Here is a 17455-nt window from a genome sequence, read left to right as displayed (position 1 = left end):
ATTGTTTTCCCACACACATGATCTTGATAAATAAGTACGCTTTCTAAACATTAAGATGCTGCTATTTTAACAATGAAAACGAACTGTAGTAAATTAAATGCATATACTTCCAATGTCAGTAAGGAGTAATAATTATTGTGAAGTTAATTACAATGGTAATTTTTTTTTTTTTAAAGAATGCTGAGGAGTATACAGATCTGCCTGTGAGACACAATGAAGATCAGATGAACAGTGAACTGGCAAAACATCTTCCAATTGAAGTCAATCCCCATTCATTTGACAGCTCACACACAAAAACACACCTCCTGCTGCAAGCCCACTTCAGTCACGCCATGCTGCCATGTCCAGATTATGCAACTGACACAAAGACAGTGCTGGACCAAGCAATTAGAATATGTCAGGTATAGTAAAGCATTTCAATACTTAACTCTTGTTGTTTTACTATTGTTAGTGTGTTGTAATATTTTGAATATAGAAAAATCTGAAGATTTCTTGCAGTCTTGTGGAGAACTGGTACCACACGGTATGATACCATTTTGTTTAGGGAGGAACAAGATGTCCATAAAGATGCCCACTTTACAGAACTGGAGGTAAACAAACTTATGGTAAAAGACTGTGGTACCCTGGTTGGAGGCATCTGTTGCCATAGGGCTCACTTCTTCTTTCATATGCAAGAGCTTTCTATCTCTGAATCAGGGAATGTTGTACGAATGCTGCAGGAATTAAGTCAATCCTGCATGGTGTGTTCCCTGCAGATTGTTATGCTGACCTCCAAGAACCTGTCTCCCATGGGTACTTCTATTTTTATAGCACCCAAAAGCACTATAGTCACTGCTAAGCATAAATAAAACATGTTTTGAAATGTGATTTGGGATGAGATAGAAGGTTTTTCCCTAGCTTGTGAAAAGATATGTCTTCTATTTCCCAATTATCATAGACTCAAAGAGCACACTTTTTAAATCAGTTTTTAAATTCCATCTGGAGTCTTGTGACTTTTACAGTTGTACTGTAGTCACAACCCACAGAAAGTAAACTGACCATGGAGAGTACTGGTAACAAACGATCACGTGCTCAGCTGCATGCCTCAAAAGAATTTTAAAGCAGTAATTTGAGTTTGGAATAGAGTGCTGCCATATCTGAAAAGCGCAATTACAGTTACAGCAGGAAGGGTGAGCTCTAGTTGACGCAGAGAATAGCCTCCCCTCTGATTCTGCCAGAAAGGAATAATATTCTCTTTAGCAGAACTGGACAAGGACTCCTTCGCAGGTTCTTGAAGATCAGGTAGACTTCAACAAACTATTCTTTTTATCTTTCTCTGTTCCATATCTGTAAAATAGGGACAGTAATTCTTTCTTCCTACAGTTTTTGCTAGCTCAAATTTTAATATCCTCAGTGATCTACATGTCAACTATCAGAATAAAGCTTTGATCTTGTTTGAAGCCTGTTGGCAATATGGTAACTGCAAACATCATTGTGTCAAGCCTACCTGTTTGTAAAACCACTCTATGAGAAATTATTAATCAATGCTCTAGATAGACAAAATACCACGGGCAGTCCAGTGTCCAGTGACTTGGGTGGGTCTCAACTTTACACTAGCACAACTTGCAAGCTTGTAATACTAATATCGAACAAGGCAAAACTAAAATTGAGAAAAGGAAAGCAGGAAGCGTGTAACACCACAGATATTATTGCTACACAGTCCTAAACTTGGGAACCAGCAGTGCTTGAACGCAAGTCTACTCCAAATATTTCAAATCAATAAAATCGTTGTGCTGAAAGCTTCAATGTATGAACAGTTATTATTCATAATACTCAGTTATTAACAGAGAAAAACGTCACTTGCTCAGGTGAGAAAATTCACCTTTGTTTCAAAGAAGCTACATACTTAAAGTTCATTTAGACATTTGTGGAGTTAGCGTTTGGGGGGGTTAATTACATATTTGGGAAAAATGCAAATTAAAGATTCTTTTTTATAATTGTTTTGTTTAATATTTATCCTGCTATGCTAAGAAATGTATTTTTTAATCCTGTTACTGCATAATAGGTGTTCAGAAACAGTAAACACTCAGAAGAAAAAACCCTAAAATATTTAACAGTTCCTTTAAACTGAAGTAGAGTTCAGAAGAATACCATTCCATACTGTGCCTTGGCACTCCAACCTTTGGTTAACTTAATTAACATAAAGTTACATATACAGTCATCTTAAAAAAAAGGTCCCTCTTTTAAAAAAATAAAAAGAAAAAACATGCAAGCATTTTTGTATTTTGAAGTTGGTGCATGGTTTACATCTCTTGGGAGAATATTTGTTCCATCTTATTAGTCACGCTTTCCAAACGGAGGTTAAAGTTCCCAGAATCTAAGCAATAGACAGGGTTACACTTTCAATATTGGTTGTTACCTTTTTCCTTAGCAGTGACCTGCTGATGAACTCTGGGTCAAGAGAGGTGGAAAAAAAGATGTTAGTTGTGAGAAAAGGAACTGAACCATAGAAGGATCCATTGATAAACATATTCAGTGGGTGATGTTCTCTCTGTGAGTGAACACACGCTCACGCACCACCAAACGTAAAATTCAGCAGTGAGACGGGAATTGGTTTTTGAGTTATGTTGAACTTTTGTTTATTTACTTACAAAGTACTTTAGCTGTTAAGGTTGTATAGCTAACCTTCAAACTGTGACCTGAACATAAACTGTTATTTTTGCTGGCGAGTATGTGAATGACAGACTTTCCATATCAGTGCTGCTTTTCTGTTAGAAGAAAACAAGATCTTTCAAAGAGCTTTTACAAGTGCTTGTATTTTGGTACATACAGCAGGCCTCCATCCCAGGTGCCCTGCAGAGCAGATGTGCCATCTCTAGCCACGATACGTAAGCAAGCCTTTTTCCATCACAGGCTATTAAACTTCTCCACTCTTCTGTGCTGTCTTTCACCTGAATCAGCTTTCTCTCCCATGGTTCCTTTTGCATTCCTGTTGCGTCCTCCCACCCATTCCTCCAATGTCCTCTGGGCCTCTTTCATCACTGGTGGCTTTAGGCTGAGTAGTGTTAATGGTCAGTCAGAAAACTATGTTAACAGCATCAGACAGATAAATGTATCTGATGGATTTCAGGTAAGATTCCACTCTCTTGTAATAAAAAAATTTATGCAATCACTCTTAAATTAATTTACTCAGATGTCTTAGGAGTTTTGGGTTTATTTTAGAATTCTGATGATCTGTACTCATCATGAAACATAGAAGTCATAAGCATTTAACAGAATTTGAGGAGTTGCGGTGCTGGATCAATAAAGGAATGTAATTGTTAACATAGAAAATGGAAGACATATATTCTGTTAGTTTTACTGTAGTTAGCATTTGTTAGGTATAGATGGAGTTCATTATAGCAAAACAAAATTTAGTACCTGTTTACCCAGTATGAAATACAGAATTCTTTCCCTCTTACTGCAGAAATATGGGGAATAGCAATATGTAACCTTCTGGAAGGTGAATGCCTATCTACTCCCACACCCATCCCTGTAATGAATGGCCACTGAGGCACTGACTAGACTGAAGGAATGTCCCTGCTCTACATTGAAAAGCTCAAGTCAAAAACTAACAAGTTTGTTATCAGTGACAGGCTCTCGTAGATAAAGCACAGAAGGTTCCCATGGCTCAGAAAATCTGCCGTGACTTCCTATGTGATCTTGGGCAAGTCATTTAATTTTTGGTTGCCTCTGTTACCTTTAATACAGTTACAGTAGACTGCATATTCTCTTCAAGCCTAGTACTCTGTCTGCGTTATTTTTCCTAAGAAAAGATAGAGGTGTAAGTGAGATGGTGCTGAACACTCCAGTAGCTGCTCAAAATCAAACACTTCTCCACTCCTTGCAGAAGAACCTCAAAGAATAAAAATTCTAATTAAATGAATTCTCTAACATTTTTAGAGTATATAATTATTACTCTAAAAAGATATATATATACCCCAACTTTTTTCCTATCTCTGATATTAAGAATATGTGAAACAGACTAGATCTAATCTCTTTTTTACTTCTTTTGTCAAGCCTTATATTTTCTGACTGTGTATTCAGTGATCAGTTCTTATTCTGCTGTTCTAAGACTGTCGCCTATATTTGCATTAATTGAAATGGATAATTGAGGCAGTAATACCATCAGTCTCAGATTCAGCAGGGCAGTTTCTTCTAGGAAATAATGTGACAGTTGCAAGCCTCCACTTGTAGTATAATCGTTGATAAAATATTTTAATATTGCCAGAAGCGGAACTGCCATGGAGCTCAGCCTTAACCTTTGAGAAGTGTTTACCTATGGATGTGTTAAACACATCTCAGCAGGGTATCTGTGCACTGAGAAGATGGACATGAAGGCAGATTCCAAACTGCAGACTAAAGACTAGTTTGCACAGGAAACATGCACAGCCCTGAAATGAGGACCCTCGAATCACAGAATCACTTGCATTGGAAAAGACCTCTAAGATCATCAAGTCCAACCATTAGCCCAGCACTGCCAAGTCCACCACTAAGCCACATCCCTAAGTACCACATCTGCATCTTTTAAGTATCTCCAGGCATGGTGATTCAACCACATCCCTGGGCAGCCTGTTTCAGTGCTTGACAGCCTTTTCAGTGAAGAAATTTTTCCTAATATCCAATCTAAACCTCCCCTGGTGCAAATTGAGGCCATTTCCTCTCATTCTATCGCTAGTTACTTGGGAGAAGAGACCAACACCCACCTCACCACAACCCCCTTTCAGGTAGTTGTAGAGAGCGATAAGGTCTCCCCTCAGCCTCCTCCAGACTGAACAACCCCAGTTCCTTCAGCCGCTCGTCGTAAGGCTTGTGCTCCAGACCCCTCACCAGCTTTGTTGCTCTCCTTTGGACACGCTTCAGCACCTCAACATCCTTCTTGTAGTGAGGGGCCCAAAACTGAACACAGTATTTGAGGTGTAGCCTCACCAGTGCCGAGTACAGGGGCACAATCACTTCCCTGCTCCTGCTGGCCACACTAGTTCAGATACAGGCCAGGCCAGGATGCTGTTGGCCTTCTTGGCCACCTGGGCACACCAGGACCAACACCCCCAGGTTCTTTTCCGCCAGGCTGCTCTCCAGCCACTCCTCCCCAAGCCTGTAGTGTTGCATGGGGTTGTTGTGACCCAAGTGCAGGACCCGGCACTTGGCCTTATTGAACCTCATACAGTTGACCTCGGCCCATTGATCCCGCCTGTCCAGATCCCTCTGCAGAGCCCTCCTGCCCTCCAGCAGATCAGCACTCCCACCCAACTTGGTGTCATCTGCAAACTTACTGAGGGTGCACTCGATCCCCTCATCCACATCATTGATAAAGATATTAAACAGAACTGTAAAAAAGATATTAAACTGTAACACTGTCACTGATGGGCCTGCCTTTCCCCAATATATTACTCCTCAAGAGAATCTGATTTTGATAGGAAATGAAAACTTTGGGTTAAGCACTGCATTTCCTTAGCTGCACGATGATGTGCGTAACACCACTTTACCCATTCTAAAACAGTTTAAGTAAGTATGTTGTTTCTGGTCATCTAAATTGCAGCTTTTGCTACAGTTCTGCTTATGACAGTCATCTTTGTGGTACATGTTCAGAGTCATCAAATACTGCACAAATACGCTGCCCAAGTCATCTGTCTTTTAAGAGCTAGCTTACGTACTAACTGCTTACTCTAATAAACTGCAGACTGTTCTGGCTGATGGTGGGAGCTATATCTACTGCTCCTCACACAAAAGAGACTTTCTGGCCATATCAGCACAGCTGCAAACGGCAGTTCCCAGACTAAAAGAATGAGAATGTCCCTCAGCTCTGGACTTCCCATCCTCCCCAAACCTCCTCAGTTCGTAACAGCCACGGAAACTATTGACTTGAGGAGCCATATCCCTTTGATCATTTGTTTTTCTGCCTATGAGGAAATGGAGAAGTTCTATAGGATCCTAAGTGTGTTTTGAGCTCATACGTTGTCTGTTGTTAGTGCAGGTGTGCCGATCACTTGCTGCAAGGTTGGTAGCAGTTACAGGAATGACCTATTTTACAGTTGTGTATGTAAGATTTGTCTAGAAGTGCCCAGGGAAAGAGATAATTGCTTTGTTTAATGGGTGCACTGGCAACTATAAATAAATGGGCAGCTTTACTGAAGGAAGGGAAGAGAATCAAATTAACTTGAGAATGCAGAGGATTATTCAGAAACAAGTGAAGAGCAGAGGCCATATCTCTTCAGCTACTGCACATATTCTTTGTGTATGTGGTGATATTCCAGTGATAGCACAATGTTTGCGATTTTACTTAAATACCGGCTGCTTTCATGGTTGGATGGCTGTTATTCCACATTAGGAGGGTGGAAATAATACAATAATCAAAAAACTTGTAGCACATATACTGGACAGTAATGCTTATTTATAGATACTAAGCAGCAATGGATGGCTTTGTAGTGAAAGTACCCTGGCACAGGAAATGTTGAGGTGGAATTACTTGCTGCCTGCTCGTGTTTTATAGGAGTATACGCGGGAAAAGGGAGGGTTACCTTCGTGGCAGTGGTGTTGGGTTTTTGCTTGCATAATTGGTGAACTGGTGTATGGAAGCATCTTGGTGACAGTTTAATGATCATTTGGTGCTGCTTATATATAATCCCTCCCCCACCCATGACAAACCTTTTCCCAGTTGAGGCTGGAGGAAATGAGTAATGCTTAACCCATTTGTGTGATCAATTCACTTAAGCAGCTACTGTGAAATGTTAATCACAACTTTAATTTGTACTGCATTAGCATTTTGATTAACTTGTAGGCTTGCTAGCACACTTGAAGCACTTTTACTCATAGTTACAGCTCGGAAATGACTTTTTGATTAATTAAGTTTGTTAGACAGCAGCTGAGCTTCCTGAATGCTAACCTTATGGGGCTAAAAGTTCAGGAGAAAGTTACTGGGAATAACTGTTGCTGTTGAAAAGGATTCTTGTGAATGCACTCCAAATTTTTTAATTAATGACAAAAATATGACATTACTACTTTGAAACTGACTTCAAACTCTAAAGAGGGCAGGTTTATTATGAGAAAGATGCTGTATATTTTTCATGAGTTTGGTAGATTTGTGTAAGATTTGGAACAAATGCCATCTTTAAGACATCGTCTATGTTTAGGAAACTGGGATGTCTTGCCAAGGGATTTTTCTCAAAAACATTTTATTGTATTTACAGTTCACTAGCATAGTAGAGAATATGAATGTATTAATTACTCATTTGAAATTAAATTGTACATTGGGACTCAACAAGTTCTGAACATGTTGGGTCATGCCCTAACAAGTTCATATTGCTGGTATCACATTCCATAGCTGGTTTTACCTCTGCAATACTGTCAAAAAAAAAAAAAAAAAAAAAAGAGTAAGAACCCAAGGGTTGCAATCTAAATGTAGACAGTAACTGATTTGTCCTTTCCCTGGTTCTGATCATACTAATAATGTTACTATGGAGGCTAAAGGATGAATACAGGGATAGGAATCTTACAAAGCAGCTAGGAAGGTCATAATTTGCATACATCAGTGAGACCTTTATGATGATGAGAGAATGAAGAATTAGTCTCTCATAGGGGGTAGCAGAGCATATGGAAGAGGGAGCTGAATATGCTTGTAAAAAAAGGGAAGGGAAGGGGGATGCGGAGGGCAGTATGAAGGGAGTACCTCCTGAATAGGATTAATTACATCTTTTTCACTATATCTCTGATAAAGTACAAGGGGGTAGGGGTGGTCTGTAGGCTGAAACAGTACAGCTGTATACGTCTGATTTACTTGATCTGAAAGAACCTCTCCCCCACCCCAAATTAATACATTTCTGAAAAGTAATCTTGGACTAGGTCTCTGAAGTGCAAAGGTGCTGTAGATACCTGTATTACCAATATATAACATACAAAAAGTGGTGACCTTAAAACCCTCTGTAAGACTTCTTCAAATAAATTCCAACTTTTTGAGTCAGTTGTTGTTTCTGGGGTATATAATTGAAGCATCATAATCATGATTTATATAAAAACATGAAACTTACAGTACATGGCACACTTTAACATCTGGAAAAATATTTTACTTGTATTAGTATGATCCCAAGTCACATGTGGACCATAATATATTGGAAGGCTTCCTACATTTGAAACATGTGTAGAAAAGATTTATTATTATTCTGAATTCATAGTTTTCAGGAAAATGGATAACATGCATACACTTTTTCATATTATTATCTATAAATATTCGTCATACAAATTCTGAAAGTCTAAGGTGAATGTTGTTCTGCATAGAGGGCTGTATATATTAGTGTACCAACCTTCAATTTCCCAAATGAAGGCGCTCAGTAAAGTGTCATAGTCTGTGAAGTACTGATACAAAAAATAAAATTAATCTTTTAAGAGTGGAGAAATTAGAGCCACGTTGCTCACCGTGAGTACTGCTGAAGTTTCAGCGCCCATCCACCAAGTCATTACCACCAATGGCATCGCTGTAGGCAGTCAACTTTTAGCTGAGTAATCACAGATGTAATTCTCAGCCACAATGGCATTTCTTACGCTACCTTAGTCTCCTTAGCTAGCCTCTTCTTGAAGCCTAGCTTCATTGCCACTTTCCTTAAATATACCTTAGCCACAACTATTGACATTTATATTTACGAAGTTTACAGTTACATTTATATTTACAGTATTTAAGTAGAAATGTTTAGTATATTCAGAGTTATATGACAGGTGACTTCAAACAGAAGAAGAAATTATTCCAAGCAGTATGCAGTCCCCGTTAATAAGATGCAAGCTGTTTCATTTTAACAATTCAATAACTTAACTTAAAGGAAAAAGCTATTTAAGTCATTTGAGTAGATCAGAAATTCTGCTAGTTGTACAGTCTCTGTTCCCCTGCCACCTACCCAGTCGTACAAGAGTGATCCAGAATATCTGGTTTTCAAATGAAGGATGTGAAAGTAATACCAAAAACAGTGTTAAAACTTTGCAAAAGGTTTCTAAAATAAAAGATATTTCAGTTGCTAGACAAATCTCCTAAATGGATGGGGGGTGAGTGGGGTGGATATGTTCATCACGGAACAATTTAGTATCTGTTATTTTGAGCACATACTCAGAGTGCTTAAAAACACCAGAGAAAAACAATGTTTTGCTATCAGTGTTTTGCTGTCAAGGAGTGTGCCACACACTCAGCTCTCCCACATCCTGCCTCCATCTTTGCTTCCCCTCAAGGTAGGGAATTATAAACTGTAATTGAAATTCCAAGCATGGGTAGTAACTTTGGCTAAAAAGAGACAGATTGTAAAATCTCAGCTTCATTTTAGACCAGAAGGGTACAATTTGATCACTTTAAATAATTCCGTATGTAAGGATAACCAACCACGGTTCCTGAAAATAAGATGATGGAAACCTGATAATAGATGCTGAGGGTTTTGTATTAATGCATTCCTGGAATGAAGAAAGAAATAACAGGATTTTGATCCAAACATTTTGACATCCAATTCTGAATATCATCAAAATGAAAATTTTTGCCATACCTGACAGGTAACACCTACATCAATTAATTATGGAGCATCATCATTTTTGTCCTGCCCCTGCCATGGTTTACAGCTTGTTGCTTCCCATGTTGGTACAAGCCAAACTACTTTTGATAGCAACAGAGAAAATGTTAAAGCATGTGTCACTGATTGCTGTTATTACTTTGTGGTTGTCCAAGTATGACACTTGAAAGGCTTAAAAGCTAACACCTGATTCTTTCATTAAAACCCTTCTCAGTATAGACCTCTACTTTTATTCTCCTAAGTGCAGGAGCAGGCCCAAATGAGATGATGGTAAACATCTTTTTCATTATAAGAAGCAATATTTCCCTTGACTCCATCTATTTACCCTATCCTTTCTAATTCAGGTCAAAAAGTGGTGGGTTAGGGCTTTTTTTTATTTTAACTTGTTGGTTTACCAAAAAATATTTGTATGTTTTTTCTGTAAGTAAAAGTAAAAACATAGTTTCGTTGTTTCACTTCTTGCACTCGCTGTCCTCTTAATTTTTCCTCTCTCTGATGAAATTATCCTCTGCTGGCATGAAATTCTGAGGCTAGTAAGGCAGGTAACCAGTTTGTGCCATTTCTCAGTTTAGAATAATGTTTTCACTCTCTTCCAATCTTATCAACGATAAGATATTTAGAAATTACTTACTTCTTTGACAAATAAAAGTTTAACTTAAGAAGCCACAAATTTCTAGAAAGTTATGCTGGTTTGTAGTTAACAACAACAAACCAAACAAGCAGCAACTGGAGAAACTAGAGACACTAAATGTTATTCATCAGATAACAAAAATATTAAATACTTACCATTTTTTCTTTTGTCTTTTATATTGTTTTCTTTATTTAGTTGCTACTTTTTATATAGCTAATTTGGAGATAGGGGAATGACTCAATTTGTTACCTTGAGTATTTGTAGGAATTTCAACAACCATTTAAGTATCAAGCATCTGTGTGTTTTACACTTAGCGGAAAATGAAACGTGTGCGGGTTTCCAAGGCAGCAGATGAAACAAGCCAACTTTACCATTGTTCTGACTTTTTCACAATGTCACTGTCTTGGATTTCACATCCAGATAGAGATGCTGTGAATAAATTCTATGGGTGAAGAAGCAGAAAATAAGGAAGAAAAGAGGATTTGCCATGTGGATTCATTATAACAATGTGGAACACAGAGTCTCACACACACAGGCTTTCCTTACTCCCTACGGGATATCTATCTGTAGGCCTCTATCAATTTCTAGGAGATTTTCTAGGTTGAAAGGATCCTCCAGTTAATTTCGGTGTATAGCTTGTTTTAGATTTATCTTTCTCTTACGTCTTCTCTCTTCCTTTTCCCCTTTTCAAACCTCTCTTAAAAGGGGTGGGGGTAGGGGAATAGATTTAATTAAAAAAATGAGAAGGAAGACAATGAAAACAGTGTTGTGTACGTATCCTCAGAAGCATTTTAGGAAAATGCCACTGCTTCATGCTGACTAAAAATACAACTTACTGTATTCTTGATGCTTATGGAAAAGTCGGGATATAATTGTATATCCATTATTCTTCATGGATATACAGCAGTCTCATCATTGAGGAACATGATGTTTCAGGCTATGTCAGAAGAGCAGAAAGGAAAGAAGACGATTCAGGTAGTGGAGACTAGGAGAGAGATACCATGCTGTCTCAGCAACACGCTCAGAGGCACGGACTGTACCATATGTGTAGGTTTCAATATATTTTAAAATGTGGAAGTGGGTAAAGAGCAACTCGCCCTTTAAGTTTCAAAGACGGCTTTCACTCTGATACATGCCGAGAACAATTCCCTCTTTATCTGACTAAAAATCACGTGAACCAACACATAAATCTACAGGCCATGAAGCTGCACCTTTCAAACGTGATTTCTAACATAATTTTATTTTCTATTTGGTAAAAATAATCATACCTGGAAATCACTTTGGCAAGCCAAGTGAAAAGACAGACAAAAAAAACATTAATGCTGTGCCGTGAGGTACTATTTCTAGGGTCACTAGGAATGTTATTAGAGTGTTTCAGGGTGCTATGGCTCTTCCTTCAAAAAAGATTAATTAAATGTTAAATCTAGATCTTTATTAGCTGAAAGGCACTTTATCTACAATTCATGAGACATGAGACAACATTCGTGTAATACAGGGTAACATTTTAAATGTTTTTTCTAAGTGTCACTGATCTTATCACCCCGATATGGAATAAAACCTGTTGAAATTGCATTGTAAACTGCTAAAATAAACTGTGTGACTGGCCAAGACTGAAACTAACTTGTGTCTTTAAACTCAGTATTTCTCCAGAATCAGTGTAATTTAATTGAAATAGCTCTGCATGTGTAAACAACTCCTTTGTTTAAAGAAGATTTCACTGTTTAGTTTGCCTTAAGTAAATGCTGCCTTTTGTTTGTCTGTAAAACATTTGATTAAATGTAAAGACTTACATAGACAGCTTCTCCTTACACTAGTGGCTGGAAAATAAGTTAAAATGATGCAGATATCTGCTGTCTGAGGAAGTATCAAACAATATCATTTGTCTTTAAAAGAAAAACCCATGGAAACATCTTAAGCCTAGTCCTAAAATCAAACTACAACTCTCCTAATATCAAGAAGATAGTATTTAAAGAAGTGCTGAAACTGTTCAATATATCAGACTCTTTTCTTGCTTTCTTAAAAAATATTTTCTAGTGTTTTAATCAAACTCCAGATTTCCTACTTGGCAAACCACTTTTAAATACATGACTTTCTACTGAATTAGAGTGTTGTAATATGAAGACCCGTACTTTATTGTGGTTGTAATGGTATTAAACAACAAAATAAGCAAGACAACTAATACACTATAGCATAATTTTCTTCACCAGCTGAAATGCTTCTATGAATAGTAATAACTGTTTTAATGTACTCTAGATAGGGTGAAAAGTATACTATATATTCAAATAACTGCATTTTGTATTTAAAAAATTTATGTTGAAACCAAAAGCTCATGTTTGATCCTTTCTCCTTTGGAAGAACTCTTAAATTCTCTTTCAGACTAACCAAAAGGAATTTAAGTCCAGTCAGGAAAAAGAAAGCATAACAATTTTTTCATGTCAACAGGGCCACTCACGATGCACATAAAGAATTTTGCAGATTTAGATCTTTATGGTAGTGATACTTACCGTATACCTTTTACTTGTATTGTCTAGAACATAGTAACTAGAAATGGAAAAGAAACTCATGAGACGCAGAAGGCAGGATGATCATTAAGACTTTAAAGTGTGGTACGTAGCTGGATAGGGGATTTTTTGTTTGCTCAGGTTTTCCATGTACTTGGGGAAAGCTTTTCTGATTCAGGATAGAGATGCCAAAAGAGACACAGTCAAGCATCCCTCATTCTCAAGACAATCAACTGTTTACAATGCAAAGGGTGAAATCCGTGTTATTTCTGACTGCTCTTACTCACCCTTGGTAAACTATTAGCTATTTTGTAATCTTTCTCAAGTTAGGTGTCAGTGTTGAACAAAACCTCAAAAATGTTCGCTAAGCTAAATTTTAGGGACTTTATCTAGTCCAATTCAAGAGATTTTTTTAAGTCCTTAGGTTAAAATGGGAATAGTAGCTGCTATCAGTAAGTGACGTTAATATTAATTTTTGAACCATTGTAAATATGTTGTTGTTGTTCTTAAATATTCAAGGATTTTTGAATAATTACGCAATTCTGGCAAAGCTCTCCTGTCAAAATATAAACCAATACTGCAGTTAATTATAACGTCTTCCTTTACAGTAAAATTTTGAGATTTATTCCTTTCATTCTGAATTGGATTATGTAAAAGAGACATTATTTGTAAGGACAAGATCCCACCTTCTGCTCTCACCCCCAAAAACATGGTATAAATTATGTTTTCAAGGGTAAGAGTTGATGATGATGCAGGATTATAATCCATCTTTTTTCAAGGTTAATTCAAAAGGTGCTTACTGCCATCAGCAGAGGTTGAAGTAAATTCCTGTGTTGAAGGCCTAGAAATTCCTCTAAGTTAAACATTAAATAAATGCTTTTACTGTATGAACCAGGTACACAATTATACTTGCATTCTCTTTTTTTTATATATGTCTCCTTTTGTTAGGCAATGCTGGATGTTGCAGCACATCATGGATGGCTAGTGACTGCTCTGAATATAACCAGTCTGGTGCAGATGGTGGTTCAGGGTAGATGGATGCATGACTCTTCCCTGCTTACTTTGCCCAATATAGAGCTACACCACCTTTACCTTTTTCGGTATGTAATTCTTCTAAGCATTTGCAGGTTTGCAATTTCATTCCACCTCTGACTGCTGATTGTCATTGTTTTGCCCGAGAATGTTCATTAATGCACCAGAAGCAGAACTCATTCTTTCACAGTGATGCTTTCCCAAATGGAGTTTCTGTTTTCAATATTCATTGATTAATTAACCCCCACAGATTATTTTGAGAACCATGATTCCAGACAAATTAACAAGAGATCACTGGAAGAGTTCCAAGTCCTAACAAATCTAGCTCTGTATATTAATTATCTCTTTATTTTAATCCATTATAAAAATACATTAGTATCCTTCTTAATATCATAGATAATGCTAAGCTCTATGGATGCCTAGACTATCCTATTACTATGGATGCAGTAATTAACGCTACCCAAAAATAAATGACCAGCATTTAATAACAGAAACTAGTATCAAGTTTCACCACCAAAAAAACTGAACACAAATGTTTGCTCTCCCTCCCTGGGCATATGTTTTGCTGTCTCTATCAGCAAGTGGAGCCAATGCAAAAGGAAGAGTGTGCATGGAGGTTACCAAGGACCTATCGAGTGTCTTCCCGAACTAATGGCTGCCTGCGAAGGAAAAGAGAATGTTTTTGCTTCCATTGTGGACAGTGAATTGCAAACGGCGCACATTTCACAGGTAATACTTTCTATCAGTCATCACTATCAGTGTGATTGGAAAGGAAGAGTAGTTGGGAAAAGAAATACTTTTCACTTCCCTTTGGTAAATATCATGTGATATTCTGTATAAAGTGCAATACATTCATTGCTCTAATTTCAAGGTACTGCTTGCTTTACAGAGTTTCTTCTCTGCCTGTTTTCTTAATATTATTTTCACTTATTCCCTGCTAACCAGTAACAGAGTTTGGTTTATGGCTGCCATTAACCACATCTCTCTGCTCTAAAGATGCTTCTCTAGGTCATTCAATCTGCTGACTGTTATCCACCTTTTCATAGCCAGCTATGCACTAGGAATACATGCATTGCAAATGTCATCATAGCTGGTCTCTGAACTGGTCTGTCAAACACCGTTTTTTTTCTGACAATACACTTAGTGAAAGATCCAACTCATTTTCTATTTGAAACAGAAAAAGCAGATCTTCACACTTCACAGGAGGGAGGAAAAAATACTGTCTCAAAACGTTGAGGCTGCTGGAGTGTTATTTTTAGGTTAGTTTTCAAGCCCTTTCCAGCAAAGGGCAGCTATATTCCGTAGTATTCATCACATGCTAAGCCTGTTGATTTCAAATAAATGTATGAAAGATGAAAACTTCAAAAGCTATACTTCAGATGTTTTTTATTTGAATATTTAAAAGGACAGCAATATGTCCTGTGTTTGACTGTTCAGCTTCAGTTAAACCTTTTACTGGTATGCAAACAAGAAGAAAAGTACTTAAATGTCTATAACAGACATCTGCATTTGTAACTAAATTAACATCAAAATTCTGAATTAAGAAAATGTATTGACATCAAAACAAGGCTTCCTTTAACAACAGATTTCTAACATAATACACATTGATTTCAGTCCAACTTTTAAATGTGATAAAAAATTAGAACATTGTTATAATTAGTTCAGGGAGAACTCAGAAGTAAACTTACTTAATTTATTTGCATAAATTGCCATTCTGTTATCTTTAAAAGCAAATGCAAATTGGCTCTGTCTGATACGATGATGGTTATTTGGCTCAAAAGTGCTTCAATTTGCGTAGCAATCTGCTGTCGTCTCTGCAGTGAGGCGATCCCAGGTAACATACAAATCCTGAATTATTCCAGAAATTAGTATGTTTAAAGCATCAATTTAAGTGCTAATTGCAGTAGTAATGAGAAAAAGCAGTACTACTGTGAGATTTGCATCTACTGCCCCATCAGTATGCCTGGAACGGCTGCTGACTGGCAGAGGATTTGGCTGCTAATTAAATAATTGTATGCATGGCAGTGTTCTCGTCTGATTCAATAGATGAAGATTAATCCTCAGATAAATATGTTTGGCTGGTATTGAAATGTCTTAGCAGTTTCTTCAAAAATAGCTTGTGCGTACGTGGTATGTACGTTCACACTATGAATGACTCTATGCCTCTATATGTCTATGTTTGTAAATAGAGATGCATAGAAGAGGGAGAAACATAACGCCTTAGCATCCTATAAGGAGAAAGTTTCATTTCCGGGAGTTAGGGATGGCCATACTGGGTATAGCAAAGCCATGACTGCATTATGCAGGTCATTGCAAATGTGAAACCTTTGTATCAACATTTTCTATCCTTTAAGGCACTTTTTTTCCCAGAAAAAAGCTATTGTAATATCTTGCACAGAATTAAAATTCATATTGATACTGCCTGTTGAGTGCTTTCATACGTAAAGTCTTGCAATGCAGACTCAGACAGGGGCCAACCAAGAGAAAAATTCAATAAAGAATGCATCTTTATATTTTCTATAAAGAAAGAATATAGGATTACAGAGTTTAAGCCTAGCATTCTGGCACCAGTCCTGAACAAAGTCAAATAAAGTGGTAAGTACACCACTAAATTGCCAAAAACATTCTTTTCCTAACATTCTACATCTCACTCACAGTGTATTGAACCTATATCTTAAACCTGTTACTAGCATGAAACTGGTGAAAACAGCTTGAGCTTTACATAAATTTGAGGCAGGCAGGCAAAGGAAGAAATTTCACATTTGGAAAGAAGAAAATGTCTTTTAAGCAGATTGGTAATTAATTTTTAAATAGCAGCTCTTGAAGCTGCCCATGGATTTGGCATATTAGGCTAAGTCCTGGGGAGACAGATTATTGGCAAAAATGCTAATGATGTTATCAAATGTTCATGAAGAATTTCTCATGTGATTATGATTTGAATCTATGGGTTTGGTAGGTAAATATTTATATAGTATATATGTACATGCACACATTGGGCATGCTGATATATTTAAAAGGACATAATATGTGCTTGTGTCACACTATGCAGCAAAAAAGCAGTAAAATTGTCAAGAAATACCTAAGTGATGGGGGAGCCTGAGTTTAATTTTCCAAAAGTTAGTTATAATCCTAAGCCTCATTGAAAGTCAGCAGGGCTTTAAATGCTGACAGCCTAAATTCAAAAACTATTTAGACTGTAACTCTGATCTCTGGCCTAAGCTCCATGTTTGTTTCAGTGATTCATTCTGAATCATATTTCTTTCATATTCTGAATCATATTCCTTAGAAACTGAAAGATATTTCAAATCTTTTTCAGTTTCTAAGTCACTTAGGCCTTAGGCATCTTTTAAAAGACTAAGCCGATATTTATATTATTGAAAGAGAAAAAAGAAACATCAAGATTGAAAAAAATACTATCCTTGCTGTAGTATTAGCTGCTTTTACTCTGGGAGTATCTGCGTTCCTGTAATCTTCTTTTTCATTTTCAACTGCTACTACTTGACTTTTTTCCTCAGTAAGAAAAGCATTTTTTCGTTTTCTCCATGTTGCACAGATGATAAAAAGGCAGTCTGCTGTCCTTGCTGTATCAATGATCAAGCAGTACTAACTTTGCCTTTAATTTTCAAAGACACAAGGCCTGGAAAATGACATATTACAACTACTTTCTTATCTAATTAGAAAGTTACTCAGAGTTACTTAGTATTGTTTGCACTGTAAAAGCTACACGAGGACAT

At 37.1% G+C, this 17455-nt stretch overlaps 1 protein-coding gene across 1 annotated transcript in view; it reads left to right on the top strand.

Moving 5' to 3' along the window:
• The window catches only part of ASCC3 (activating signal cointegrator 1 complex subunit 3), a gene marked incomplete at its 3' end in the record, with an annotated part of 268274 nt that overhangs the window by 244703 nt on the left and 6116 nt on the right, over window positions 1-17455 (top strand). Inside the window, exons 36-38 of the mRNA XM_081998093.1 lie at window positions 177-401; window positions 13638-13789; window positions 14300-14450. Coding sequence (XP_081854219.1) covers window positions 177-401; window positions 13638-13789; window positions 14300-14450 — 528 coding nt within the window. The remainder of the gene's footprint in view (window positions 1-176; window positions 402-13637; window positions 13790-14299; window positions 14451-17455) is intronic.

This window comes from Phaethon aethereus (genome assembly GCF_964289735.1).
Source record: "Phaethon aethereus genome assembly, chromosome: 3".
Classification (NCBI taxonomy): domain Eukaryota; kingdom Metazoa; phylum Chordata; class Aves; order Phaethontiformes; family Phaethontidae; genus Phaethon; species Phaethon aethereus.
This window is presented reverse-complemented; position numbering and strand designations above follow the sequence as displayed.